General features: G+C 49.9%; 2 protein-coding genes across 2 annotated transcripts; both read left to right on the top strand.

Annotated features, from left to right (window-relative positions):
* Window positions 1-175: 175 nt before the first annotated feature.
* Window positions 176-14817, top strand: CCDC9 (coiled-coil domain containing 9). Its single transcript, XM_081962054.1, is given in 15 exon segments — window positions 176-311; window positions 5816-6150; window positions 6232-6336; window positions 6421-6552; window positions 6638-6838; window positions 6928-7011; window positions 7088-7264; window positions 7428-7621; window positions 7738-7784; window positions 7937-8060; window positions 8161-8254; window positions 8465-8846; window positions 8970-9081; window positions 9083-9095; window positions 10490-14817. Coding segments are annotated over 14 exon segments (1707 nt in total). The 5' UTR covers window positions 176-311; window positions 5816-6147; the 3' UTR covers window positions 10529-14817.
* Window positions 14818-19802: 4985 nt separating this feature from the next.
* On the top strand, window positions 19803-24689 carry C5AR1 (complement C5a receptor 1). The gene is made up of 2 exons (XM_081961715.1): window positions 19803-19854; window positions 22285-24689. Exons 1-2 carry the CDS (start codon window positions 19823-19825, stop codon window positions 23372-23374), a joined length of 1122 nt encoding a protein of 373 aa, XP_081817841.1. The 5' UTR covers window positions 19803-19822; the 3' UTR covers window positions 23375-24689.
* The last annotated feature ends 42 nt before the right edge of the window (window positions 24690-24731 follow it).

Here is a 24731-nt window from a genome sequence, read left to right as displayed (position 1 = left end):
CGGGGCTCGCGAGGGCGCTCCGTGGCAGCGGCCCCGCATCGAACTGAGATCGCGCCCCCAGTCTTTGGGGCAGGACTCGCCCGCCCAGGGTCGACCGGTCCTCCAGCCTCGTTTCTCACGGGAAAGAGCAGACAAAGGCGGCTGACCTCTGTGGAGCCGAGCCTGGGTTTTCCTGCCGGGACAGCCGGACCGTGAGCCGAGCGGGAGGTTCCCGCAGACGGGAAGCGCCGGAAGCCCGTCCGTAAGAGAGGGGCCCAGGCCGGCCCCCGAGCCGCTTCTGGGAGCTCGCCGCCTTCGGTTTCCCTGGGAAGGTGTGCAGAGGGGCGACCGGGACTCCTCCGCGGGGGGGACGAGCAGAGGTTGTTTTAGCCGGGCGGCCCTTGGGGAAGACGCTGGGCTTTAGTGGGTCTTTGTGGGGATGCCCTACAGCAAGAGGCCCTCTTTGCTCCAACAGGGCACGGGGCCGGTTCTGGTCACTCTGTTAAGCCCCCGACTGGGCCGAAAAAGGAGGCTCCAGCCAAGGGCCGAGGCCCGCTCGCGCCTCCCACCAGCACCGGCCAGTCTACTGGGAAGGCGGTAAGGGGGCAGCGTTTCCTCCTGTCGGCTGCCGGCCAGAGCCGTCGAACCACTTCCCTGGCCCGGGCAGAGCCTTCAGAGGCGTTGGGCACAGAGCACAGCTCCGGACAGGCTCGCCCACGGCTCGTTTGTTTTTGTCGAGCTGGCGCACGAGCGCCCAGGGGAGCGCAGCGAAGGGTCGAGCGGCATTCAGGAACGAGTGGGACCTGCGCCGGGGCAGGGCTGTCGTCGCTCACTCGCTGCCCTCCCTCCTCCCCCGAGCTGCTGCTCGCGTGACCTCCGGTGGAGGGATCCCGCTGCCTGGCTGGCTGAGCCCCACCGCCGCCGAGCCAACGAGCGCCGCGTCGCCGGGACTGGAGCCGGGCTGCAGCCAATGGCGACGCGAGGCGGAGGGTTGCAGGGGGCGCTTTTGCTGCTGTCTCTGTTGCGCTCTCCCCCCACCCCACGCTGACATCACTGTTTATTGCTTCTTGGGGGGGGGGGGGGCTCGGCTGGCACATGCGCCGGGCTGCCCAGGACGAACGCCTCGCCTCGGCGGCTGCGGCGCAAGTGAATTTGCCCAGTGACAGTCTCCCTCCCTCCCTGCGCAGGCCGCCTCGCGATGAGGTCATTCCCGGGGCGTGGGGGATGGTCCGGGAGAGGCAGCGCCGAGCTACCCGGACGGCCCGCCAGGCCTTCTCGTCCGCCTTCAGCTGGCGGGGCACGTTGGCCGCGCTCTCCGCCTAAGGCGGACGGAATTGGCCCGTTGAGCCCCGTCCGCGCAAAGGATGCGGGGAGGCTCGTTTTTGACTGGCCGAGCGCGGCAGCGAGGCCGGGAATCTCCCGGGGCCTTGAAGGCGGACCTCTGGCAGTTGGAGCACCGCTCCGAACGTACCAGGATCTAGGCTGGGACCCCGCAGGGCGAGGGCATCCGGGGATGCCAGGGGAGCGTCGCGGATGCCTGGAGAGGGATGCCCTGCGCTGGGCCACGAGTCCCGCCGGTCCCGCTTGGCCGTTTTGTGTTCCTCCGCGGCGCCGGGCACTTCCATTGGCCGTCGAGGGTGGGGCTCAACCATTCAGCGGCTGGCAGGTGTCTCTTTCCGCAGGGAAGCGCCTGCCGGCAGCCCAGAAACCAAACAGCACTCGGCCGGTGGGAGCGGTCCCCCCCCCAGCCGAGGAGGCCAGGGGCGCTGGCAGACGGCGGCCTGAGCGCCGCACCTTCGCGGGCCGGAGACAGTTGGGGCTGCTGGTCTCGCTGCGTGGGCTTGGGGAGAAGGTGGGGAGCGGTGCTCCCCGGTTCCGATGCCTGCCCGGCCGGCTAGAGCAAGAGCCCCAAGGGCCGACGGCGTTCCGGAGACCTCTAGGGCTGCGGAGTCTGGGCTGCCCAGGCGCTGCCCGAGAGCATCTCCAGGGCCCCGACTTCCCTTTGCACTTCGCTAGCCCAACCCATTTCAAGAGGGAGCCGCGCCCCCGCTCCTCTTTTGCCTTCGCCGCCGGTGCAGCAACAGCAGAAGCGCGGCGGCGTTTGGTTCCCGCCCCTCCAACCCTCTTCCACTCCACCGCCGCAGCCAATCCGGGCTGACCATCCCAGCAGGAAAAGCAACTGCCATGGAAACAGCATCCGCGGCTGTTCCTCCGAGAAGCAGCAACTGGCCCAGAAGGCCGGTGGGCGAGCGCTGGCAGGTTTGAGCCTCCTATCCCAGCCAGGAAGAGGAGAGCTGCATGCTATGGCGCTGGGGCCGGGGCAAGAGCCTCCTGGATTGCAGTCTTCCCACAATTACATCCCGGGATCAGAGGAGATGGTAGCTCCTTGGGTGCTCTGCAGCCCTGCCATCCCCTTAAGCCACCCCCGCTGCTGCTTGGGATGGCTGCTGGGATTGCCTCCACCTTTGGTGGGAACTGGGAGGAGGAAAGGGCTGCCTGGAATACAGCCAACTGGGGCCCCTCTTTAAAAGGACTCAGTAAGGCTTGATGGAGTCATGGTTGCACGAGCAGCCAGCCTCGGGATGGCAAAAAGGCCACCTGGTGTTAAAATAATAACCGGCCAAAAAGAGCAGGAATTGGGAACACAAACCTAGCTGGGGAAAGCCAGCAAGCCCAAGGCTGCTGGGAGGAGAGTCAAGAATAGTCACAGCCTTGTTCCAAAGAAATGTGATGAAGTAGTTGTGTATGTAAAGAAGCCCCATTTGTGGAGGGTCCTCAGTGTTCTCTGAGCTTGCCAGAAGTTTCATTACACAACTAAGGAATATCCATATTATCTGGTTAGTAAGCTCAAAGAGCATCGAGGACCCCACAGTTTGACTCTGAGCTATTGCCTTCCATTAGCATTTGTGAAATATTTTATAATTACGATTAGAAGGTTTCTCAGGATCTGCTTGTGCAGGTTAGAGACTCTGCAGTGTGTTCAATTTGCATCTGCTGACCAAGCAGGTTGCTTGTCAATGGTCCTGCATTATATTATCCTAAAGCGCATCTGGAATATTATGTGCCACTGCTGCACCTCCAAAAGGAAATAGTGGAGTTAGTGACAGTTCAGAGGATGATCCAGATGTCACTTCCCCAAGAGGAAAGGGTGCAACAATTGGGGCGTTTTAGTCTGGCAAGGAGATGAATGGGGGGGGGGAGATGAATGGGAGGAGATGAATGGGGAGACACGATGGAGAGCTACAAAAGTATGCATGATATAGGTAAACAAGGATAAGCTATTTTCACCCTCCCAAAATACTAGATGCTGGCTAGGTGGCAGATCTTATCTAGAAGGGTAGGTTTCAGACATCCGGTAATCATTCTGCTAGCTTCATTCAGAGCAACATCTACCTTCACAGCAGGTGTTGATTTAGATTAGACCCAACAGGCGTATTTGCCTGATGTGTAGCAAACAGCTAAAGCTCTTGTATTAAGGACCCCTGCTTTGGCAACCCAGATGGAGCTTGCTAATTTCCTGAGGATGTTATTTCATCCATCGACCTTCAGTTTAATGTTAGTAGTCTGCTTATGTGTTGGGTCCTATGATCCCTAGATGCTTAGATCCCTAGATGCTTAGGCTTGTAGCAACGCTCCAATAACATCCTTTTCCATATTAACAGGCAGCTTCCTACCAGCCTGCTTATTCCGAAGACGGAAGGCACATACTTGTTTTTAATGAATTTGGCCTTAAGTGCTTAGCAAAATAATATCACACCAGCTTCAGTTAAAACATTGTTGAACCTTCACAAATAATACAATAATACAACAACAGAGTTGGAAGGGACCTTGGAGGTCTTCTAGTCGAACCCCCTGCCTAGGCAGGAAACCTTATACCATTTCAGACAAAGGGCTATCCAACATCTTCTTAAATATTTCCAGTGTTGGGGCATTCACAGCTTCTGGAGGCAAGCTGTTCCACTGATTAATTGTTCTAACTGTCAGAAAATTTACCCTCAGTTCTAAGTTGCTTCTCTCCTTGATTAGTTTCCACCCATTGCTTCTTGTCCTGCCCTCAGGTGCTTTGGAGAATAGTTTGATTCCCTCTTCTTTGTGGCAACCCCTGAGATATTGGAACACTGCTATCGTGTCTCCCCTAGTCCTTCTTTTCATTAAACTAGACATATCCAGTTCCTGCAACCGTTCCTCATATGTTTTAGCCTCCAGTCCCCTAATCATCTTTGTTGCTCTTCTCTGCACTCTCTCTAGAGTCTCCACATCTTTTTTTACATCGTGGCAACCAAAACTGAATCCAGTATTCCAAGTGTGGCCTTACCAAGGCATTATAAAGTGGTATTAACACTTCATGTGATCTTGATTCTATCCCTCTGTTTATGCAGCCTAGAACTGTGTTGGCTTTTTTGGCAGCTGCTGCACACTGCTGGCTCATTACAACTTAACATATCTCCTGTTACAACATTTCTCTTCCTAAATTATTCAATTTTATACTTTTATCCATATTCATTTTCTAATCAATGATAAAATAACCCCCATATATTATAATAATCAGATTCTGCAAAATCTAATATTTTCATAATCACGTTTTCATCTTTAGGGATTTCTTCAGCTTTCCAATTTTGTGCAAATACAATTCTAAATGCAGCTATTAAATGAATCAAATATACATTTTCTTTACTATATTTCCCTCGTAAGATACCAAACAAGAACAATGCAGATTTTAAGTCAATATGTTGCTGCGTCATCTTCTCCAACCACATTTGAATTCTTGCCCAGTATTTTTTCGCTTTTATACATGTCCACCACATTTGATAATACGACCCCAGCGTTTGGTGGCCTTTCCAACATTTGGTTGATTTGTCTTTAAACATTTCTGCCAATCTTTCAAGTGACATGTGCCATCTATAAAACATTTTGTACAAATTCTTTTTATATGCAGTTGCCATAGTTGCTGCCATTTATCTAACTCTATCGAATATCCAAAACATTTTGCCCACACTATCATTGTTTCTTTTACCTGTTCTTCTTCTAGTTTAACACACAATAAGTATCTATACAATTTTTAAATCATTCCCTCTTCTGTTCCTGTATCTCATCCAAGTCTGTCATCTCTATGTGAAAACCATATAATTTAGTATCTTTTTCATATCTAGACTGTATCTGCAATTGTGTGTACCAAACTATGTCAAACCCTCGTTCTTCTAAATCTTGTTTTTTTTTAAGTTCCCCCTTTTCTGTCAAAAGATCTTTATATCTAACAATTTTTTCCATATCAATAATATTTGGATGCATTGTTGAAAGCCAAGCTGGTATCGTTACATAGCGGTTTTCTCTAACTTTCTCCCATACTAATAATAAAGCATTGCTTATACAATGTCCTTGAAAATAACCATGTATCTTGTTTTTCCCATACCGTAGGAAGGCATGCCAACCCACCTGTAAGCCATGTCCCTCCAATGTTAATAACCTTGTATTTCTCAGTACAATCCATTCTGTCATCCATGATAACACTGCTGCTTGATAATATAACTCCCAATTTGGTAACCCAAACCCTCCTCTGACTCTTGCCTCTTGTAACATTTTTGGCAGTGGGCCTGCTTCTGAAGGCATCTACAGGGATTTGTTGTGGCTAGCCACTGTGCAAATGGACTGCTGGATCAGACCGCCAAGGATGTGATCTAGGGGCTTGGCTGAGTTCTAACCTCAACAGGCTTGAATACTGGCTAAACCGAACAGGATGACGTCCAGCATTAATAAAAGTGAAGTCTTATTTTGGAGAACTGTAGTGTGTAGGTACAAGATGCGGGACTACCTTCTGTTCTCGCTCCCCCCTCCCTAGGTCCCTTCGGTTTGGGCCCAGGGGCCAGCGGTGCGCCCGGCCTTTCCCTGGGCGGAAAGAAGCGCCTCGACCGCGGGCAGCAGATGAGGGCGCTTTAGACCTGCAGACCCAGTGGGACGGGAACCTCCTGGGCAGGCCCTTCCCAGGAGGCGCGGGCAGCCGCCTATGGTGACGCCGCGACCTCCGACCGAGGGGTGGCGCTCGAGGGGCAGCGCGGCACGCAGCAAGAACAGCCTTTTCCGGAAGGAAGCGGAAACGGGACCGCAGTGGTGAGGCGGCGGCGGGGGGGGGCGCGTGCTGGGCGCCCGGGCGCTTCGGGTCCGGCGTGGAGGATGGTAGGCGGAGTGGGGGGGCCCGGAGGGGGGTTGCGGGGAGGGGAGAGGCGCCCGTTCTCCCGCTGCTCTCCTTTCGTGCAGTCCGCCTCGCTGGAGCTGCGGTCGCGGGAGGAGAAGGACGCCGAGCTGGACAAGCGTATCGAGGCGCTGCGGCGCAAGAACCAGGCGCTCATCCGCCGGTACCAGGTGGGCTCCGGGAATGGGGCGGGGGGCTTCCGGGCGTGGGGGCTCCAGGCTAGCCGGCTCAGCGCTTCTTCCTTGGCCGCTCAGGAGATCGAGGAGGACCGGCGCAAGGCCGAGCGGGAGGGCGTCGCCGTGACAGGAGCGCGGAAGACCCGCTCGGCGGAGGCTGCCGGGCAGCTCGAGAGGCGCCGAGGGGAGGCGGAGGCCGCCCAGCCGGAGGTGAGGCCGGGCGGAGGGGGGACCGGAGCTGGCTGGGAGGTTGGGGGCGTCGGGCGAGCCTCACGCGCCCCGCTTCTCTCGCCAGGACTGGCGGGCGCCCGGGAGGAAGGCCGCCACCAGGGGGGGCTCGGGGGAGCCGCAGCCCGGAGGCCGCCCCCCTCGAGCCGAGGCCGGCTGGACAGGGCCTGGCGCGGATGGCGAGGGCAGCGGGCCGCGGGGGCGAAGCGAGCGAGGGCGGCGGCCGCGGGGCCGAGCGGGCCTGGCCGGAGGCGACCGGCGCTCCCAGGTAAGCGGCGGTGACCGGGGGTGGGGGGGGGAGAAGCGGGCGTGGGATATCCGGCGGCTGGGCGCTTGCAGGGCTCTTTCCCTCCGCAGGAGTGGGAGGAGCGGCGGCGGCGAAACATCGAGCAGATGAACGAGGAGATGGAGAAGATCGCCGAGTACGAGCGCGGGCAGCGGGTGAGTGTGGCGCCCGGGGGTGGGAACGAGTGGGATGGCGGGCTCGGCTCAGGCCCCGCTGCTCTCCCCTCGGCAGGACGGGCTGTTAGAGAAGAACCCGGTCCGCAACTTCCTGGACGACCCGAAGCGCAGCGGCACCCTCTCTGAGGCCGGCCGGCGGGAGGGCAGCCGCCGCCATGTCCGGAACTGGGGGGGCGCCGACTTTGATAAGGTCAAGACGGGCCTGGAGCCAGACAAAGAGCCATCCTCACCGGTGCGTTTGAGAATATATATATATATATATATATATATATATATATATATGCAAGGCAGTTCTCTGCCCCCCCAGCTGGGAGGTTCTCGGGCTGCCCTCACCCCCCTCCAGCCCTGTGTGGGTGTGTAGGAGGGCCCTGGCCTCATCTGGCCTCTCCTGGCAGGGCCGGGGCAGTGGCCGGCGCAGGCGCCTTAAGGCACCTTTGGATATGACGCTTTCCATGACTGGCCGCGAACGTGCCGAGTACACTCGTTGGAAGCAGGAACGGGAGCAGATTGATCGGGATCGCTTGGCCCGGCACCGCCAGCCCACTGGGGAGTGGCGCCGAGAATGGGATGCTGAAAAAACAGACCCCACGTAGGTGCCCCAACTGCTGAGCTTTCTTTGAGCAGGGGATCAGGAGGTGGTTGCTGGAGCAGCTCAGCTGCAGGAGTGGAACGGTCTCCCTTACCTCTAGTTTCTCATCTCCACAGGCTGAAAGAAGGCAGTGAGCCTCGAGGCTCATCGGTTGACAAGCAGGGTAAGGAGGGAACACGAGCTTTGGGTGATTCCTCTTTGCCCTTCGTGCGAGGATGGTGTCATGGGACAGAGAGTGGGTGTTTGACAAGCATCACCTCCCTTTGGGCCTCACCTGAGAGCCTCTGCCTTCCTCTGATCTCCTTGCTGTTGTAGAGCACTCCAAGCACCCTCCCAAACTGCCCACCTTTGGGGAGTTCATGATTGGGCAGCCTAGGGACCAGCACTGGAAGATTCGAGGGCGTGGGTGCCCCCGAGGAAGTCCTCCCAAGTCCTACAGGTGAAGATGGGCCGGGAGGGTGGGAACTGCAGTGGAGGAAGGCCTTTCTGCTCCTGCCCTGGCGCGAGACTCTCAGCTCAGCGTTGACTTGTCTCTGCAGCATGCACGACAACCGGTGGGAAAAGGAGGAAGCAGACCGGATGCTGCCTACATCTGCGGGGGAGGATAAGGCGGACGCTGCCTCTGTGCTGCAGGTGGGGAGGGCTGCAGGTGGGCCCCGCAGCCAGTGTTTCTTACTGCTCCCCAAACCAGTTTGGGAGACCCAGGTGTACCTCTGGGGAGCTCTTCCCTGGGCCAGGGTTAAAGAGGCGTCTTCTCTAGCCAACTGTGGTCCACGATTGAGTCAAAAGGGGTTCTTAGATCTCCCCTGTGATCCTTTTCTCTCCTGCCTTGTGATCCCCCAGACAGAGCCACAAATAGGAGCAGTGACAGAAGAGGATGAGGAAGAGGATGAGTGGGAGGACGTCAGCGGGGAGGAGGACGAGGAAGAAGAAGAACCAGAAGCCAACAGCAGCCAGGCTTCTTCCTTGGGGAAAGATGGGCCTCGTTCCTCCTGCTCCCCCCTGCCCCCGAGGAAGCCTAGACAACAGCCCACCCTTCGCTCTGCTTCACCTCAAGCGGCTGCAACCACGGAGGGGGCACCTATGACCCCGTTGGGGCCAGCAGAGGGATACGAGCCTGTGTCTGACTGGGGGGAAGAGATGGAGAAGCATTCTCCCCGGGCCAGCCACAGTAGCCAAAGCCCCTTGGCTGCGCCCGAGGAGGAACTGCCTGCTGGCATTGCTGGTAAAGGACGGAGTCATCCTGAAGGTGGAGGGCTCCTGAGGCAACCCTGGAGAGGTGGGGCAGGAGGGGGGGAGTGTATTTTACTATGGGATGCTAATCAGTGCTCTTCTTCCCTTCCCGCAGGAGTGGGTCCCCTAGTACCACTGGCAGCTCAGGGATCCCTTGCTATGGAACCCCCAGCAGGAGCTTTGGAGGCAGAGATAAAAATGGATGCAGAAATGCCTGAGCCCAAAGAGTTGGAAGAAGGGGGTGAGTAGATTCTCTGGCATTGTGTGCTCCTTTAGCAACTAGTTCTGGCCTGCCTCCTCTCCCCCAACCCCCCTGAGCTCACTGGAGCTGGAGATCAGGCACTTTAGTCTCCCATTACTCGCCCTGCCCAGGGAAGGAGCTCCAGTGCACCCCCCACCCCCAGTGGTTCGCTGCCTGCTGCTTTTGGTCCAGGCTTTTGCTTCAGAGTTTTGGTGGAATTGTTTTAAGTAATAATTAAGGAATGAACACCTGCCCCAGTTCCTTTCCTGCTGAGTCCACTGTAGCTGGAAGATGCTCTGTGTAAAGGTCTTGAACCCACCTCCAGTTTGGGAAGCTGCAGCAGGGCTGTCTTAAGGCCCTGGCCAAGGGGGTCCCCTGCATCCTTTAAGCCTTGGAGAAGCATGTGCCTGCTTCATTCCTGTAGCTTCCTTAAAAGTGTAGGTCTCCTTGAGCTCCTCCTTTTACGCTGCAGGCGTCTGCCTTCCCTTGATTACTTGGGGAGAGAATCTGCTTTACCCCAGTGGTGGGAGGCAACCATTGGCAGCATCACGGGTGGCCCCCACTGAACTCCACCAAGGGGTGCAGAAGACAGAACGATCAGCTGTAACGATGGCTGCAGGTTGAGGGACTCTGTTCTCGGGAGCAGTTGCAAAAGGGTAGCGGCCGGTCTGGCCCCACCCCCTACAAAAATCTTTTGATTCACTGGAGGGACTGCATGCTCTGTTAGGTTAAAATTTCAAGGAAAGCACTACTGCCGCTGTCAATGGATACCTCGCTTAATTTAATAGCAGAGTCCTCCGGCATGCATTGCATTAACGTGTTTGTGATTTTTAAAATTATTGATGTGCTCATGTCCAGAAATCAAAATAAGAGTTATACTTGGGATTTTAGCTTAAGGTTTAAAATATCCATGCAGCATTTTATCATTATTTTGGGGCATTTTTGCTGCTCTTCAGCCTGAAAGGCCACCAGAACAATAAATAGTTCATAACGGGGAATTCTTGCCCATCTAAGAAGTTGGAAAGAAGAAGAAAATCAGTAAATGAACAATTTCAGTTCGAAAACTGAGGGTCTCTCCAAAAGTGTTAGGCTGATTTCGAAGATCCTGCTTAGCCAGCTTGTCTTGAAACTCAACAGCCCATTTGCAGAATGTGCTCAGCGTGCTTAATTTTAAGTTTTGTGATTTATTGGCATTTTGTCCCAATGCAGTTAGCTTGGTTAGTTTGTGGCACTACGTAGTGCACGCGTATCAAAGGCTAGTGAATTTGGTCATGGGCCGAAGAGGGTTGCTTGGTCTCAGAGAATCTCAGGACTTCTTTTTAACAGGCCTTTGCCTGTGGACACCTTCCAATTGCCGTTTCGTACTTGGTGACTTTTTCTCTCCTGTCCGCCAGGAGCACTTGGAGATTGAGGCCCCAGAGGCTGAACCCTGATGGTTCTTTCCCAGGGCTGGTTGGAATGCAACTGGCAGCCCGCCGAGAACATGAGCCAGACCGTCAGAGCTGTGGGTACAGTTGTGACATGCACATGCGTTCTGCATGTTTGTGCCACTCTTGAACACTCTCCAGAGTTTGGCTTAATCCAGCCACCTGCCCTCCATCACCCTTTAGTGCTCTTAACACACCAATCATGGATAGGTGGGGCCTGCAGCTCTGTTCCCAAACCTTCTGCAATCTTCCTTGGATGGGAAAAGTAGTGTCTTCTCTCCAGCCCAGTCCTTTGTGTAGGAGGAGTGACCTGGGCGCAGGGAGAGTGTGAGGCCCTTCCTGTCATGGGCTTCCCCATTATCATGTACGAAGTAAATAACTTCTTGACAATAAAGCTTGCGTGTGTCTTGTCTTCCTGCTTGCTCCATGGTCCCCTCAGAATTGCAAAGGGGGGAGAGAAGAGAGACCTTGTGGACATGTCTCGGGAACGGAGTTTCTGGCCGCAGAAGTTCATTGCTGGAGTGGAAGCGATAAAAGCTTGAATAATTTCTTGGAAGGAAGGAAGTGTGGCCTGTGCTGGAGAAATCAGCTGCCCTGCGCCAAGGCTCTGCCACCATGCTGACCAATGATGAGGCTTCCGAATAGTCCCGATTACAGAGGAATTTTCTCTCGCTTGTTATTTTGGCCCTGCAATAGGCATCCACAAGTACATGGTGGTGCCTAAAGCTTGACTATCTAGGTTTCCCATAGTCTCTTGATCCCATCAATCATGGTTGGAATGGGAGCCCTGGTGTTGCAATGTTCCCTTCTTTCTCCTTGGCCAATTCATTTGTTAATGGCAGGTGGGGAGACTTCCAGCCTGAAGCCCCAGATTGAGGGGGGGGGGAATGTCAGGTGAGTCCATCCACTGACTCTGGGCCAAGTATCACTGGTATAACACCTGAACACTATGCATCCACATGTTACTTTGGCCCACAGCAGCAAGCAACCTGGCACCTCTAATGTGCTGGGCAATCGGATTCTGAGGGTTCCTCAGTCTATTTGGTTTTGGAATGCAGATGGTACTTTCCATATAAGGCCCTTTGGACCGAAGTTTTGTTTCAGGCTATTGGAATGAGCCCATTTGCTGGCCCAGATGAGGTTTGGCTGCCACCCGAAAGTCTGATTAGGAAGCTGGATGTCTGGGTGGCTTCTAAAAGTTATTTGGGGAATTTCTGTCCACTGTTTGCTTGGACTCTGACATCTGGAGGTGTCAGGACCCTGGTCTCCAGCTGGTGTTGTTTAACGCCAGGTCCGTGGTACATAAGGCTCCTCTCATTTTCGACCTCATAGAAGAGGGTACAGCGGACCTGGCGTGCATTACGGAGACCTGGTTGGGCCATGGGGGGGGGTGTTCCCCTTAGTGAACTATGCCCACTAGGCTTCCGGGCGTTTCACCAATCTAGAGCCCAGGGCAGGGGTGGGGTGGTGGTGGAAGTTATTAGGGAAAGTATTGGACATCAGGAGGTTACTGTGCCTCAGATAGAAGGGTGTGAGTCCCTTTTTGTGAAATGGGGCCATGGAGTTCAGGTGGGCCTTTTTGTTATGTACCTGTCTCCCTGCTACGTTTCATCGGCCCTGCCGGAGCTGCTAAATGTGTTAGTTGGATTGGCGATTGATTTCCCCAGGCTTATGATCCTGGGGGATTTCAATCTGCCTTCCATTGGCGAGACATCCGAGTCAGCTCGGGAGTTCATGGCTTCCATGACGGCTATGGACCTAACTCAGTTAATTCAAGACCCCACCCATAATAGGTAGGGGACACACGCTCTACCTGATTTTTGTCTCAGGGCAGTGGATGAATGATCTAGATATAGGGGATATTTCTATCCAACCCTTGTCATGGTCTGATCATTTCCTCATCAGGCTTGACTTCCATACTGCTACCCCTCGCCGCAGGGAGGTGGAACAGACTAGATGGTTCCGCCCCAGGCGCCTGATGGACCCTGAAAGGTTCCTGATGGAGCCTGGGACTTTTCCTGAATCCTTTGCTCACAACTCGACCGAAGCCCCAGTGGAACCCTGGGATAGGGCGGCAACTGAGGCCTTGGATCGCATTGTGCCTTTGCAGCCTCTGACGCGGTGTTGATCCCGGGTAGCTCCCTGGTTTACCAAGGAGCTCCGGGAGATGAAACGCCAGAAAAGACACCTAGAGAGTGATTGGAGGGCCAGCCGATCCAAATCTGATCGAACACTAGTAAAAATTCATATTAAATCCTACTTAGTGGCGATAAAAGCAGCAAAACAGCAACATTTTTCCGTTCTTATCGCGTCCGCAGACAACTGCCCAGCCGCCCTGTTTAGGGTGACCCACTCCTTATTTAACCAAGGAACTGGGAAAGACCCCTTCCAGGGTAGGGCTGAAGAATTTGTTCAGTATCTGCAGGATAAAATCGCTTAGATCCGGACAGGCTTGGACTCCGACTGGGTAGATTCAGTTGAGTTGACGGAGATGAATCTTGTGGAGACAATCTGGGATGAGTTTGACCTTGTGACCCCCGAGGGCATGGACAGGATTATGGGGAGACTCAGTGCTGCCACTTGTGTGCTGGACCCATGTCCCTCTTGGTTAGTTTCGGCTTCCCGGGAGGTGACATGAGGCTGGCTCCAGGCGATTACCAATGCTTCATTGAGAGAGGGGTTCTTTCCCACCGCCTTGAAGGAGGCGGTGGTGAGGCCCCTCCTTAAGAAGCCTTCCCTGGACCCAGCTTCTTTAGCCAACTATCATCCGGTCTCCAACCTTCGCTTTGTAGCGAAGGTTGTTGAGAGCGTGGTAGCATGTCAGTTTCCCCATTACCTGGATGAAGCTGTCTACCGGGATCCGTTTCAGTCGGGTTTTAGGCCCGGGTACAGCACAGAGGCATCATTGGTCGCGTTGGTTGATGATCTCTGGCAGGGCCGGGACAGGGGCTGCTCCTCTGTCCTGGTCCTTTTAGACCTCTTGGCAGCTTTCGACACCATCAACCATAGTATCCTATTGCGACAACTTGGGGGGTTGGGAGTGGGGGGCACCGTTTTATGGTGGTTCTCCTACCTGTAGGATCGGTCGCAGTTCGTGTTGACTGGAGGGCAGGGATTGACCCCGAGGCGCGTCACTTGGGGGTGCCCCAGGGGTCGGTTCTCTCACTCCTTCTGTTCAACATATATATGAAACCACTGGGCGAGATCATCCATGGTTTTGGGGTATGGTATCATCAATATGCTGATGATACTCAACTTTTCATCTCTACCCCAAACCACCCAAACAATGCCCTCGACGTGATGTCCCGATGCCTGGAGGTTGTGCGGATCTGGATGGGGAGGAACAGGCTCAAGCTCAATCCCTCCAAGACTGAGTGGCTGTGGTTTCCGTCATCCCGATTTGTGCATCTTGTACCATCTTTGATGATAGGGGAAGAAATTTTAGCCCCCTCAGAGAGGGCCCGCAATCTGGGAGTCCTCCTGGATACGCAGCTTAGTTTAGAAGAGCACCTGACGGCTGTGACCAGGGGGGCCTTTTACCAGGTTCGCCTAGTACGTCAGTTGCGCCCCTTCCTGCATGAGGATACTCTGTGCACAGTCACTCACACCCTCGTCCTTTCTCGCCTGGACTACTGCAACACTCTCTACATGGGGCTGCCCTTGAAGAGCACCTGGAGGTTTCAGCTGGTCCAGAATGCGGCTGTGTGTTTTATCATGGGGGTACCTAGGTGCTCCCATGTTACACCCCTTTTAGGCGGCCTGCACTGGTTGCTGGTTGTTTTCCGGGTGCGATTCAAGATACTAATTATGACCTTTAAAGTGCTCCATGGCTTAGGCCCAGGGTACCTGTGAGACCACCTACTGCCACCAGTAGCCTCCCACCATCCAGTGCAATCCCATAGAGTAGGCCTCTTCAGGGTGCCGTTGGCCAGACAGTGTCGGCTAGCAACCCCCAGGGGGAGAGCCTTCTCTGTGGGAGCGCCTTCCCTTTGGAATGAGCTACCCCCGGAGCTTCGCATTATCCCCGACCTCCGTTCCTTCCAATGCACCCTAAAAAGTTGGCTTTTCCAGCAAGCCGGCCTGGCCTGAGCAAAATAAAATAAATGATTGATTTAATTGTTAATTTTAATCTAATTTTTAAAATGATGTTAATATTAATTGGGTTTGTTTTTGGATACTCTGTCTAATTTCCTTTTTAACGTTTGTAATATGTATTTTTTTAAATATTGTACGCCGCCCTGAGTCCTTTGGGAGAAGGGCGGCTTATAAATCCAATAAACAAACAAACAAACAAAGTTTATGATGTGACTAAAGATTTTAAACTTACAAATATCATTAGGAATCTGCTTCAGAACCATGTTTTTTGTGGACTTCTGGGGAAGGCGAGGTAGATGGAGGAATCAAAGGAACGGCTTACCACAGGGTAGTGTATTGGCTCCCACTCTTTAATATTTACACCAATGATCAGTTGCTTCTTGTAGGTAATAACGACGATATATACGCTGACAATTGAGCAACGATTGGGGGCAAGCGATCATGCAATACTTGAATTCAACATTATGCAAACACAAGTAGAACAAAGTCAAACTAGAGTATTGGATTTAAGAGAGCTAATTTCAATAAACCTAGAGCTTGGGAAGGATTCCATGGATAAGAATCCTCAAGGGAAAAACAATTCAAGAAGCTTGGGAAATTTTGAAAAATGAGATTATAAAAGCCCAGTCTAACACAATACTAATGAAAAAGAAAAATAACAGCTCCCAAAAGAAACCAGCATGGCTGCATAAGGAACTCTCTGACAAATTCAAAGACAAAAAGGATAAATATAAAAAGTGGAAAGGGGGGGCAGAATATCAGCAAATAGCTCGAGCCTGTAAAGATGAAGTGGGGAAAGCTAAGGCTCACAATGAATAAAGGCTTGCCACAAAAGTAAAAAATAACAAAAAAAGCTTCTTCCAACATGTTAAAAACAAGACAAAAGTCAAGGAAACAATTGGTCCATTGCTGGGAGAAAGTGGCAAGAAGGTGACAAGCAACAGGGAGAAAGCAGAACTATTTAATTCATTTTTTCTTTCTGTTTTTATACAAAGGGGGAAAAAAACAGTCCAACCTACCAAAAACAGCACCACAAAAATCAGATTAGGAACACAAGTTGAAATAGGGAAGAAAATGGTAAGTGAGCACCTGTCTACCCTAGATGAGTTCAAATCACCAGGACTGGATGGATTACACCCCAGGGTTCTGAAGGAAGTGGCAGATGAAATCTCAGAACCACTGAACTATATCTTTCAGAGATCCTGGAGCGCCGGGGAACTGCCAGAGGACTGGAAAAGAGCTGATGTGGTTCCCATCTTCAAAAAGGGGAAAAAATAGATCCAGGAAACTATAGACCTATCAGCCTGACCTCAATACCAGGGAAGATTCTGGAAAAGATAATCAAGAAACGAATTAGCGAACACCTAGAAGTAAACAAAGTAATAGCCAAAAGCCAATGTGGGTTGTTAAAAACAGATCATGCCAGACTAATCTTACTGCATTCTTCGACAAAGTGACAAAATTAATGGACCAGAGGAATGGCGTTGATATAATTTACTTGGACTTCAGCAAGGCATTATCATCACCACCAGATGGATTTGTAACTGGCTGACCAACCACACTCAATGTGTAGTCCTCAATGGAACTGCATCTACATGGAAGGAGGTATGCAGTGGTGTACCCCAAGGCTGTTTTAAGCCCAGTACTCTTCAACATCTTCATCAATTATTTGGATGAGGGGATAAATGGGTAACTCATCAAATTTGCAGATAACACCAAGATGGCAGGAATAACCAACACTCCAGAAGATAGCCTTAAGATACAGAAGGATATTGACAAACCTAAACATTGGGCACTATCTAACAAAATGGAATTCAATGGTGAAAAAAGTAAGGTTCTACATTTAGGCAAGAAAAACAAAATGCACAGGTACAGTATAGGTGGTACCTTACTCAATAGTAGTAACTGTGGGAGGGATCTTGGAATCCTAGTGGACAACCATTTAAATATGAGCCAGCAGTGTGCAGCAGCTGCCAAAAAGACCAACACAGTTCTAGGTTGCATAAACAAAGGGATAGAATCAAGATCATGTGAACTGTTAATACCATTTTATAATGCCTTGGTAAGGCCACACTTGGAATACTGCATTCAGTTTTGGTTGCCACGATGTAAAAAAGATGTGGAGACTCTAGAAAGAGTGCAGAGAAGAGCAACGAAGATGATTAGGGGACTGGAGGCTAAAACATGAGGAACGGTTGCAGGAACTGGGTATGTCTAATTTAATGAAAAGAAGGACTAGGGCAGACATGATAGCAGTGTTCTGATATCTCAGGGGTTGCCACAAAGAAGAGGGAGTCAAACTATTCTCCAAAGCATCTGAGGGCAGAACAAGAAGCAATGGGTGGAAACTAATCAAGGAGAGAAGCAACTTAGGGGGAGGAGAAATTTTCTGACAGAACAATTAATCAGTGGAACAGCTTGCCTCCAGAAGTTGTGAATGCCCCAACACTGGAAGTCTTTAAGAAGATGTTGGATAGCCATTTGTCTGAAATGGTGTAGGGTTTCCTGCCTAGGCAGGGGGTCGGACTAGAAGACCTCCAAGGTCTCTTCCAACTCTGTTGTTGTATTATTGTATTATTTGTGAAGGTTCAACAATGTTTTAACTGAAGCTGGAGTGATATTATTTTGCTAAGCACTTAAGGCCAAATTCATTAAAAACAGGTATGTGCCTTCCGTCTTCGGAATAAGCAGGCTGCTAGGAAGCTGCCTGTCAATATGGAAAAGGATGTTATTGGAGCATTGCTACAAGCCTAAGCATCTAGGGATCTAAGCATCTAGGGATCATAGGACCCAACACATAAGCAGACTACTAACATTAAACTCGATGGATGATGGATGAAATAACATCCTCAGGAAATTAGCAAGCTCCATCTGGGTTGCCAAACCAGGGGTCCTTAATACAAGAGCTTTAGCTCTTTGCTACTCATCAGGCAAATACGCCTGTCTGGTCTAATCTAAATCAACACCTGCTGTGAAGGTAGATGTTGCTCTGAATGAAGCTAGCAGAATGAATACCGGATGTCTGAAACCTACCCTTCTAGATAAGATCTGCCACCTAGCCAGCATTGCCCTGCTTGCAGCTTGCAGAGAAGCAGCAGCAAACAGAGAGGCTCAAAACATCAATATTTAGAGAGGCAGCACCCTCTCAATGGCCTACAACCAGCTCAGCTAAAATCTAAGAAAAGCTTCCTTAGGATGACAGAAGGCTTCAAAGAATTTAAAAGCAGTGAAGATGGATGGAAAGGTACAAAGAACCAACATGTGATGGAGCTGACATCTGGGTCTGGCGAAAGTGGAAAAGATGGAAATTGTTGAACAGACTGTTCATGGATACAACAAGATCCAGAGGCACTTTGAACAAAGGGGGCGGCTATCTGGTGGGTTCTGCCTTTGCAGATTGTGGTGACATGCAGACAACACATATGTACTGTGTACCTATCTTTTGAGCCTTCATCAGGTCACACTTGATCTCGCGACAGTGCAACAAAACACAATGTTGCTAGTTTCTGGGCAGAATCTATTTAACTTGTACTTAATTTAATCTTGTATTCTATATTTTAAATTTTATGTCGCATATTATCCTAATTATGATGCTTCTGACATGAATAAACAAACAGACCTGAAGCAGATCTGAACAGAGATGGATCAGCATGTGGCATCGCAGGCTGCTTTGGGCAGAGCACCGGGAGAGAATGAGTACAGCAACGATTCAGAGCAGGAGATGCCATGTAGTGGTGTAAATGGCCTCATGCCAGGAGTCCATACTGGCTTCTCCCCTTGAATTATACCTGATCCACAGGTAATCGGCTGCCTAGTGCAGTAGCAAGGGGTGCAGCAATTCTGTTCAGGGGGCCCATAAGGGGTGAGCGAGTGTACTGGAAGGTAGCTGGGCTTGCAGGAGTTCTCTCTTTCCTAGTAATGCTTTGCACTATATGTGGAGTGACATCCTTCCACACTTCATCCTTGTACCTGCAACATTGGTAAAAAAAAATGCTCAGTGAAAACTCCCGGTTGACGTTGTGGTGGAAACTGACTGGAAAATAGTGGAGCTCTGATGAGCCCTGTGAAATGCAGCCAGTACCCTTTGGGCCATAGCCATATTGAAGGGACAGTGAAGAAAAGAGAGGCATTTTGTGGATGGCGAGCAATTGGTAATTTCCTCACCAGGACAGGAGCAGCTCTCCTGATAGGCAGCAGGGGCGGTGGCCATTTTCCGATGATTGTCTTGAAGCTGGGGCAACCAAACTGAAGAATTGTGCTGGAGCGGTGTTTGGATGTAGTGTTGGAACTGGGTGAGATAACTGCCAATTCTCACTTAAAGAAATCTTTTGGACATTGGTAATTTATGTTTTTAAAGTTATTTTGGAGCTTGGAACAGTGGCTATTAGAAAATTTGAGATTATAAAATAAAAAGCTCAAGAAGAATTTGTGTATTTGGGAAGCTGGGGAAAACCAAAGCATTCTAAAAACATTTATGTGGGGGGCGGGAGAGAAAATAGTATTTTTATGTGTATTTTAAACTCCCTGGATATTTTGAAAATCAGCTGTATTAGACTACCTTATATGGAATAGAAATTCAGAGCGCCATCTACTGGAGGGAAAAGAGCACTACCAGGTTCAACAGGCTTGGTGAACATTTAAAATAGACAAAATAAGAGAAGTAGCAGTGGGAAGATCTGACCTTGGCTATACAGAAGAAGATAATTTGGACATTGTGAGAAAATTTAAAGTCGAAGTGATGTCCCGGTGTTTGGAAGCCGTACGGGTCTCAAACAGGTGCCATTGATACAGGTAATGAGCGCAGGACAGAGGAGCCTCTTAAAGAAGAAGGTACAGGTCTGTGAGAGCCAGAAATCTTGCTTTTTTGTAGGTGACCAAATACTTATTTTCCACCATAATTTGCAAATAAATTCTTTCCAAATCAGCCAATGTGATTGTTTGGTGTTTTTTTTTACATTTTGTCTCTCATAGTTGAGGTCTACCTATGATGCCAATTACAGGCCTCTCTCATCTTTTTAAGTGGGAGAACTTGCACAATTGGTGGCTGACTAAATACTTTTTTGCCCCACTGTACAAGGATATCCTATTAATATTTGACTTAATTTGGAGCCTCCGGTTAGGAAATACTTTTTTTTTTAATAAAGTCTAGCTTCCTCTTTTAGAGTGTCCAAGCCCCTCCTTGCAAAATTGCCATCTTGAGACATCATGAGCAGGGGCACTACAGCAACGTCTCCACCGTAAGTGCAGTTTTTGTCTTCTTTCTGACTCCGTTCCTGGGCAGCAAGGCTTCTTCCTGGGCAGCAAAACAGCTCTGGCAGTGGGGAGAACTGCCCCTACTCACCCCAGGAATCTCATCTGGTCTAATGGCTGATTTGGCTATAGGTCAGAGAAATCGAGAAGATTTAATGAGTAATGTTTAGTTTTTAAAACTGGGTCAAACATCTTCTCTTAAAACTGGGGTGAGAGTTATCTTCAGGAGACCCGCTCCTCACTCTCGTCTGTCTGGGATCTTTGTGGGCTTCAATTGTGTACATGCAAGACACCACTGAAGAACAGCATCCATTTGCTTTACCACTTGCTGTCAGATTAGGCAATGTATGTGCGTGGGGTGGGGGGGTGGGGGAAATCTGCAGATTCATATTTTTAGATTTGCTCATTCTTTCTGGTTTTTCTCTCCCATCCATGACCGCAGAACTTTTGAAAGACACTACTGGTAGATCCTACATACCAAATTAAGCTGTCTGAAGCCATTTGCATTTGAAGATTTAAAGTTGGATATCCTTTTTCTTAGAATTCCACTAAATGCTAAAAAAAAAAAAAAGATTCTGAGTTTTAAATGACAGAGAAAATAAAAACATGAAAAATAAGCAATGAGAAAACACCAGACAAAATAGGCAAGATATTCACAGCACAAAGTTAGCTCGAAGTGGAGGTGACAGATTTACTCAGAAGGAGAACTGCTGTCAACTAAGGCTGTCATTTCGGTGGGCCTTGGTAAAGATGGTAGAAAGAGCAATTTGCCAAAGTTTGTTTGTTTATTAATATTTAAAAGCTCTCCAATAGCTGAAACTCTCTGGGCTATTTACAATGAAATGCACTAAAATCTGCAATTGAAATAAATATATGTTACGGTGAAAGACCGAAATCTGGTGAATGTCGACATTCACCGGTGAAAGACCGAATATTTCATTACATCGTTTTACATTCGGACCTTCACCGGTGAATGTCGACATTCACATAGTCGCTTGGTATATGTCCGAAAATACCCTTATCCTCTCGACACCCTTACCCTAATCCCCTTACCCTAATACCTCGGCTCCTCGCTTCCTTTTAAGCATCTTCTATTCGCGGAGTTTTTTTTTTAAAAACCTGCGATCCTTAAGAAGACGCTTAAAAGGAAGCGAGGAGCCGAGGTATTAGGGTTAGAGGATTAGGGTAAGGGTGTCGAGAGGATTACCCTTATCCTCTCGACACCCTTACCCTAATACCTCGGCTCCTCGCTTCCTTTTAAGCGTCTTCTTAAGGATCGCAGGTTTAAAAAAAAAAAACTCCGCGAATAGAAGACGCTTAAAAGGAAGCGAGGAGCCGAGGTATTAGGGTAAGGGGATTAGGGTAAGGGTGTCGAGAGGATAAGGGTATTTTCGGACATATACCAAGCGACTATGTGAATGTCGACATTCACCGGTGAAGGTCCGAATGTAAAACGATGTAATGAAATATTCGGTCTTTCACCGGTGAATGTCGACATTCACCAGATTTCGGTCTTTCACCGTAACATATATATATAGAGAGAATAAAATCAAATAAAATGCTGAATGAAAACCACATACAAATTAGGCAGCAGCACTGTAGTCATTCAAAACCTAAAAGGATGCAAATTAAAAGGCAATTAAAAACCAAAGTGGAAAGAAGAGGGAAAGTGCTATATTTTGCCTGAAATTCTTGTAGAGTTCTGAATTTGTTCTACCATACAGATCTTCTGACCCGTAAACAGTTTGTTAATGAGTGGAATGTTGTTTGTGGAACATGTAGTGGCAGTTTTTTGAAATAGTTGGGCCTGCACTTGATGAGGTCAAGATTCAGTTGAACATGGGCAATCCAGCTATTTGTGGGAGGGCAGCAGCCTTTGAGGGGCCAGGATATTCTACAGACCATAATTCAGTGTCTTTGCTTGTATGTTACAGCTTCTAGGAACCCTTCAATTCTACTTTGCGGATTTAGATTTAGCATGTTATGTGAACCCTGCGTTTGTGGGATTAAAATATTTACCTTCATATTCAGCCACGATTTCTAAATATTACATATGCAGACTCTGCCTCTTGTTGTGTCCCTGACTTCTTCTCAAACTAGTCCACGCTTTTTAAAACCATACATTTTACTTTAATTGTACCTTATTTCAGCTGCTTGAGCTTTTTTTCCAACCATGACATGTTTTGAGCATGTTTTTCCCCATCAGTTTGATTTCTAATCTTCCCCATTACAATTTACTGACTTTTTATAACCATTTTAGATCTTCTTAGAATGGTTTACCAACAACTGAGAGCTCACCATAATATAGAGGTCCAAACTGGGTTTAAAAAGCAATTGCCTTTTCCTGAAACAGATGAAGTTGGTCTCCCTCTCTTGGGGGGCAACACCCACCTCCTCTCTTTCTTGTCTCTTTACAGAACTCCCCACCACTTGGAGATGGATTTTCCTACAGAAGAAGGTCTTCCTAAAATTTCTGACTACGATTATTTAAACTTCACAGAGGTACCTCTCAGCATAGAGAAGAGCAGCCTGAGTCCCATCGTCTTGGTGGCCATTGTGCTCTATGCCCTGGTGTTTCTAGTGGGCACACTGGGCAATGGGGCCGTCATTTGGGTGGTGGGATTCCAGATGCAGCGTACAGTGAGCTCAGTCTGGTTCCTTAACCTCTCGGTGGCAGACTTCCTCTGCTGCCTGTCTCTGCCTGTTCTGGCTGTGGCCCTTGGCTCCGAGAATCATTGGGTGCTGGGGCATTTTGCCTGCAAGTTCTTGCCGTCTATCGTCATCCTCAACATGTTTGCCAGCATTCTGCTGCTGGCCCTGATAAGCATGGATCGGTGCGCCCTTGTGGTGAAGCCCATCTGGTGCCAGAATCACCGTTCAACCCGCTTAGCCTGGAAACTGTGTGGCGTGGCCTGGGGTTTTGCCATCTTCCTCACTCTGCCCTCCTTCGTGACCAGAAGAACACAATACTACGAATATCATGACCTGACGCTCTGTGTGGTCGACTATGGCCTCTTTGGTGTAAATCACCAAACTGCTGAGGTCTCTGTGGCAGTAACACGCTTCCTCACTGGCTTCCTGGTCCCTTCGGTAGCCCTCGGCCTTTTCTACGGGCTGCTGGCTCTACGTGTGCGCAGCATTCGCTTCATGCGCTCCAAGAGGACCCTGAAAATGGTCCTGGTGGTGGTGGTGAGCTTTTTTGCCTGCTGGGCTCCTTATCATATGATTGGCCTGATTCTGGCCAGTAAGACTCAGAGGAGCCCCCTCTTCCGTTCCCTGAACCAGCTGGACCCTCTGACAGTGGCTCTCGCCAGCATCAACAGCTGCATCAACCCCGTCATCTATGTCATTGCAGGCCAAGACTTCAAGGCTAGAATCTGGCGCTCGCTGAGTGCCGTGTTGCGCAACGTCCTGAATGAGGAAGCGTCAACAACCCCCTCCCAGGCCAGAGAAGCCGCTCAGCCCTGCACCACCACGGAGGATCAGAGCACTAACACAACTGTGTAAACCCTTCCTGAGCAAGGCCACTGTGCCTGTAGCTGTGCAGCTGCTCCCCTCTGGCTGGAAACATATTTATAGCAGCTCTCTCTGGCCATTCTGTACTAGTTTTGCTATGCAGTGGGACCAACTGCCTAAAATCCAGTAATTGTCGCTGATTCTCCTGACCACCGCTTCCCCCTTAATCACTGATAAAAAGTAAATAAGTGGAGAGAAATCTACCTAAACTTTCATGTACTGCTTCAGTATGTTTGTCTGTGTGTAAATATAAAAATTAGGAAATATTTCTGATATACTAAACTTTCATTTATTGCAACTTATATAGCACTTCATTTCTGAGCAGACTACATTGCTGATACCAATTAAAAGTCAATCCATTTGCTGCACCACCATTAGGGTTCTACTTTTCCCTAATTTGATTCCTTTCATGGAATTAAATTCAGAAGAGAAGAGAAAAGAACAGACTCACCTTCCTGGATATTCGTTTGAGCAGAGAAAGTAATAGCAAACTACAGATCCAGTTTTATTGCAAAGCATGCGGCACCGATCAAGCACTTTCAGAGCAACAATCCAGCTATGTAGTAGATAAAAAGCTATCGTATATGAGAATACTCTTCAGGAAGAAAAAATACCCCGTAATAAACCAGAATAGAGAGCCAGTGTGGTCTAATGGTTATCGCACTAGGCTAGAAAGCAGGAGACCTTGAGTTCAAGTCCTGCCTTAGGCATGAAAGCCATCTTGGGTGATTTTGGGCCAGTCCCTCTCAATCAGCCCAATCCACCTCACAGGGTTGTTGTTATAGAGATAATAGGAAGTGGTGTTGGAGATTTTCGCTTCCTTGAGTTATTTGTTGTTGTTAGTTGCAAAGTTGTGTCTGACCCATCGCAATCCCATGGATGCCGTTTTTGCCTTTTGGTGTCGTCCATGGAGTTTTCATGGCAAATGTACTGGAGCGGTTGTCCCATTCCTTCTCCAGTGGATCCCGTTTTTGTTAGAGCTCTCTGCTACGACCTGTCCGTCTTGGGTAGCCCTGCACGTCAGAGCTCACAGCTTCATTGAGCTAAACAAGCCCCTTTGCCACCACAGCAGTAATCCACGAAGGGGAGATATTTGAAAAAATGGTAAATTTCAAAAACGAAAATGAAGACAGGGTACATCCCACGTCCCAACTCACCTCGCTGATGAAGAAGACCAACTTAGAACTGAGGAGAAATTTCCTGACAGTTAGAACAATTAATCAGTGGAACAGAAGTTGCCTCCAGAAGTTGTGAATGCCCCAACACTGGAAGTCTTTAAGATGTTGGATAGCCATCTGTCTGAAACGGTATAGGGTTTCCTGCTTAGGCAGGGGGTTGGACTAGAAGA

This window comes from Natrix helvetica (assembly GCF_964273705.1).
Source record: "Natrix helvetica genome assembly, chromosome: 9".
In the NCBI taxonomy this organism is placed as follows: Eukaryota; Metazoa; Chordata; class Lepidosauria; order Squamata; family Natricidae; genus Natrix; species Natrix helvetica.
Note: the sequence above shows the minus strand (reverse complement) of the source record. Positions and strands in the feature narration are given on the sequence as shown.

Excerpts from the sequence above, each read along its gene's own strand:
- C5AR1 (XM_081961715.1), top strand. The coding sequence starts at position 19,823 with ATGAGCAGGGGCACTACAGCAACGTCTCCACC. Across the intron at positions 19,855-22,284 it reads ACTACAGCAACGTCTCCACC|AACTCCCCACCACTTGGAGA; the intron begins GTAAGTGCAGTT and ends GTCTCTTTACAG.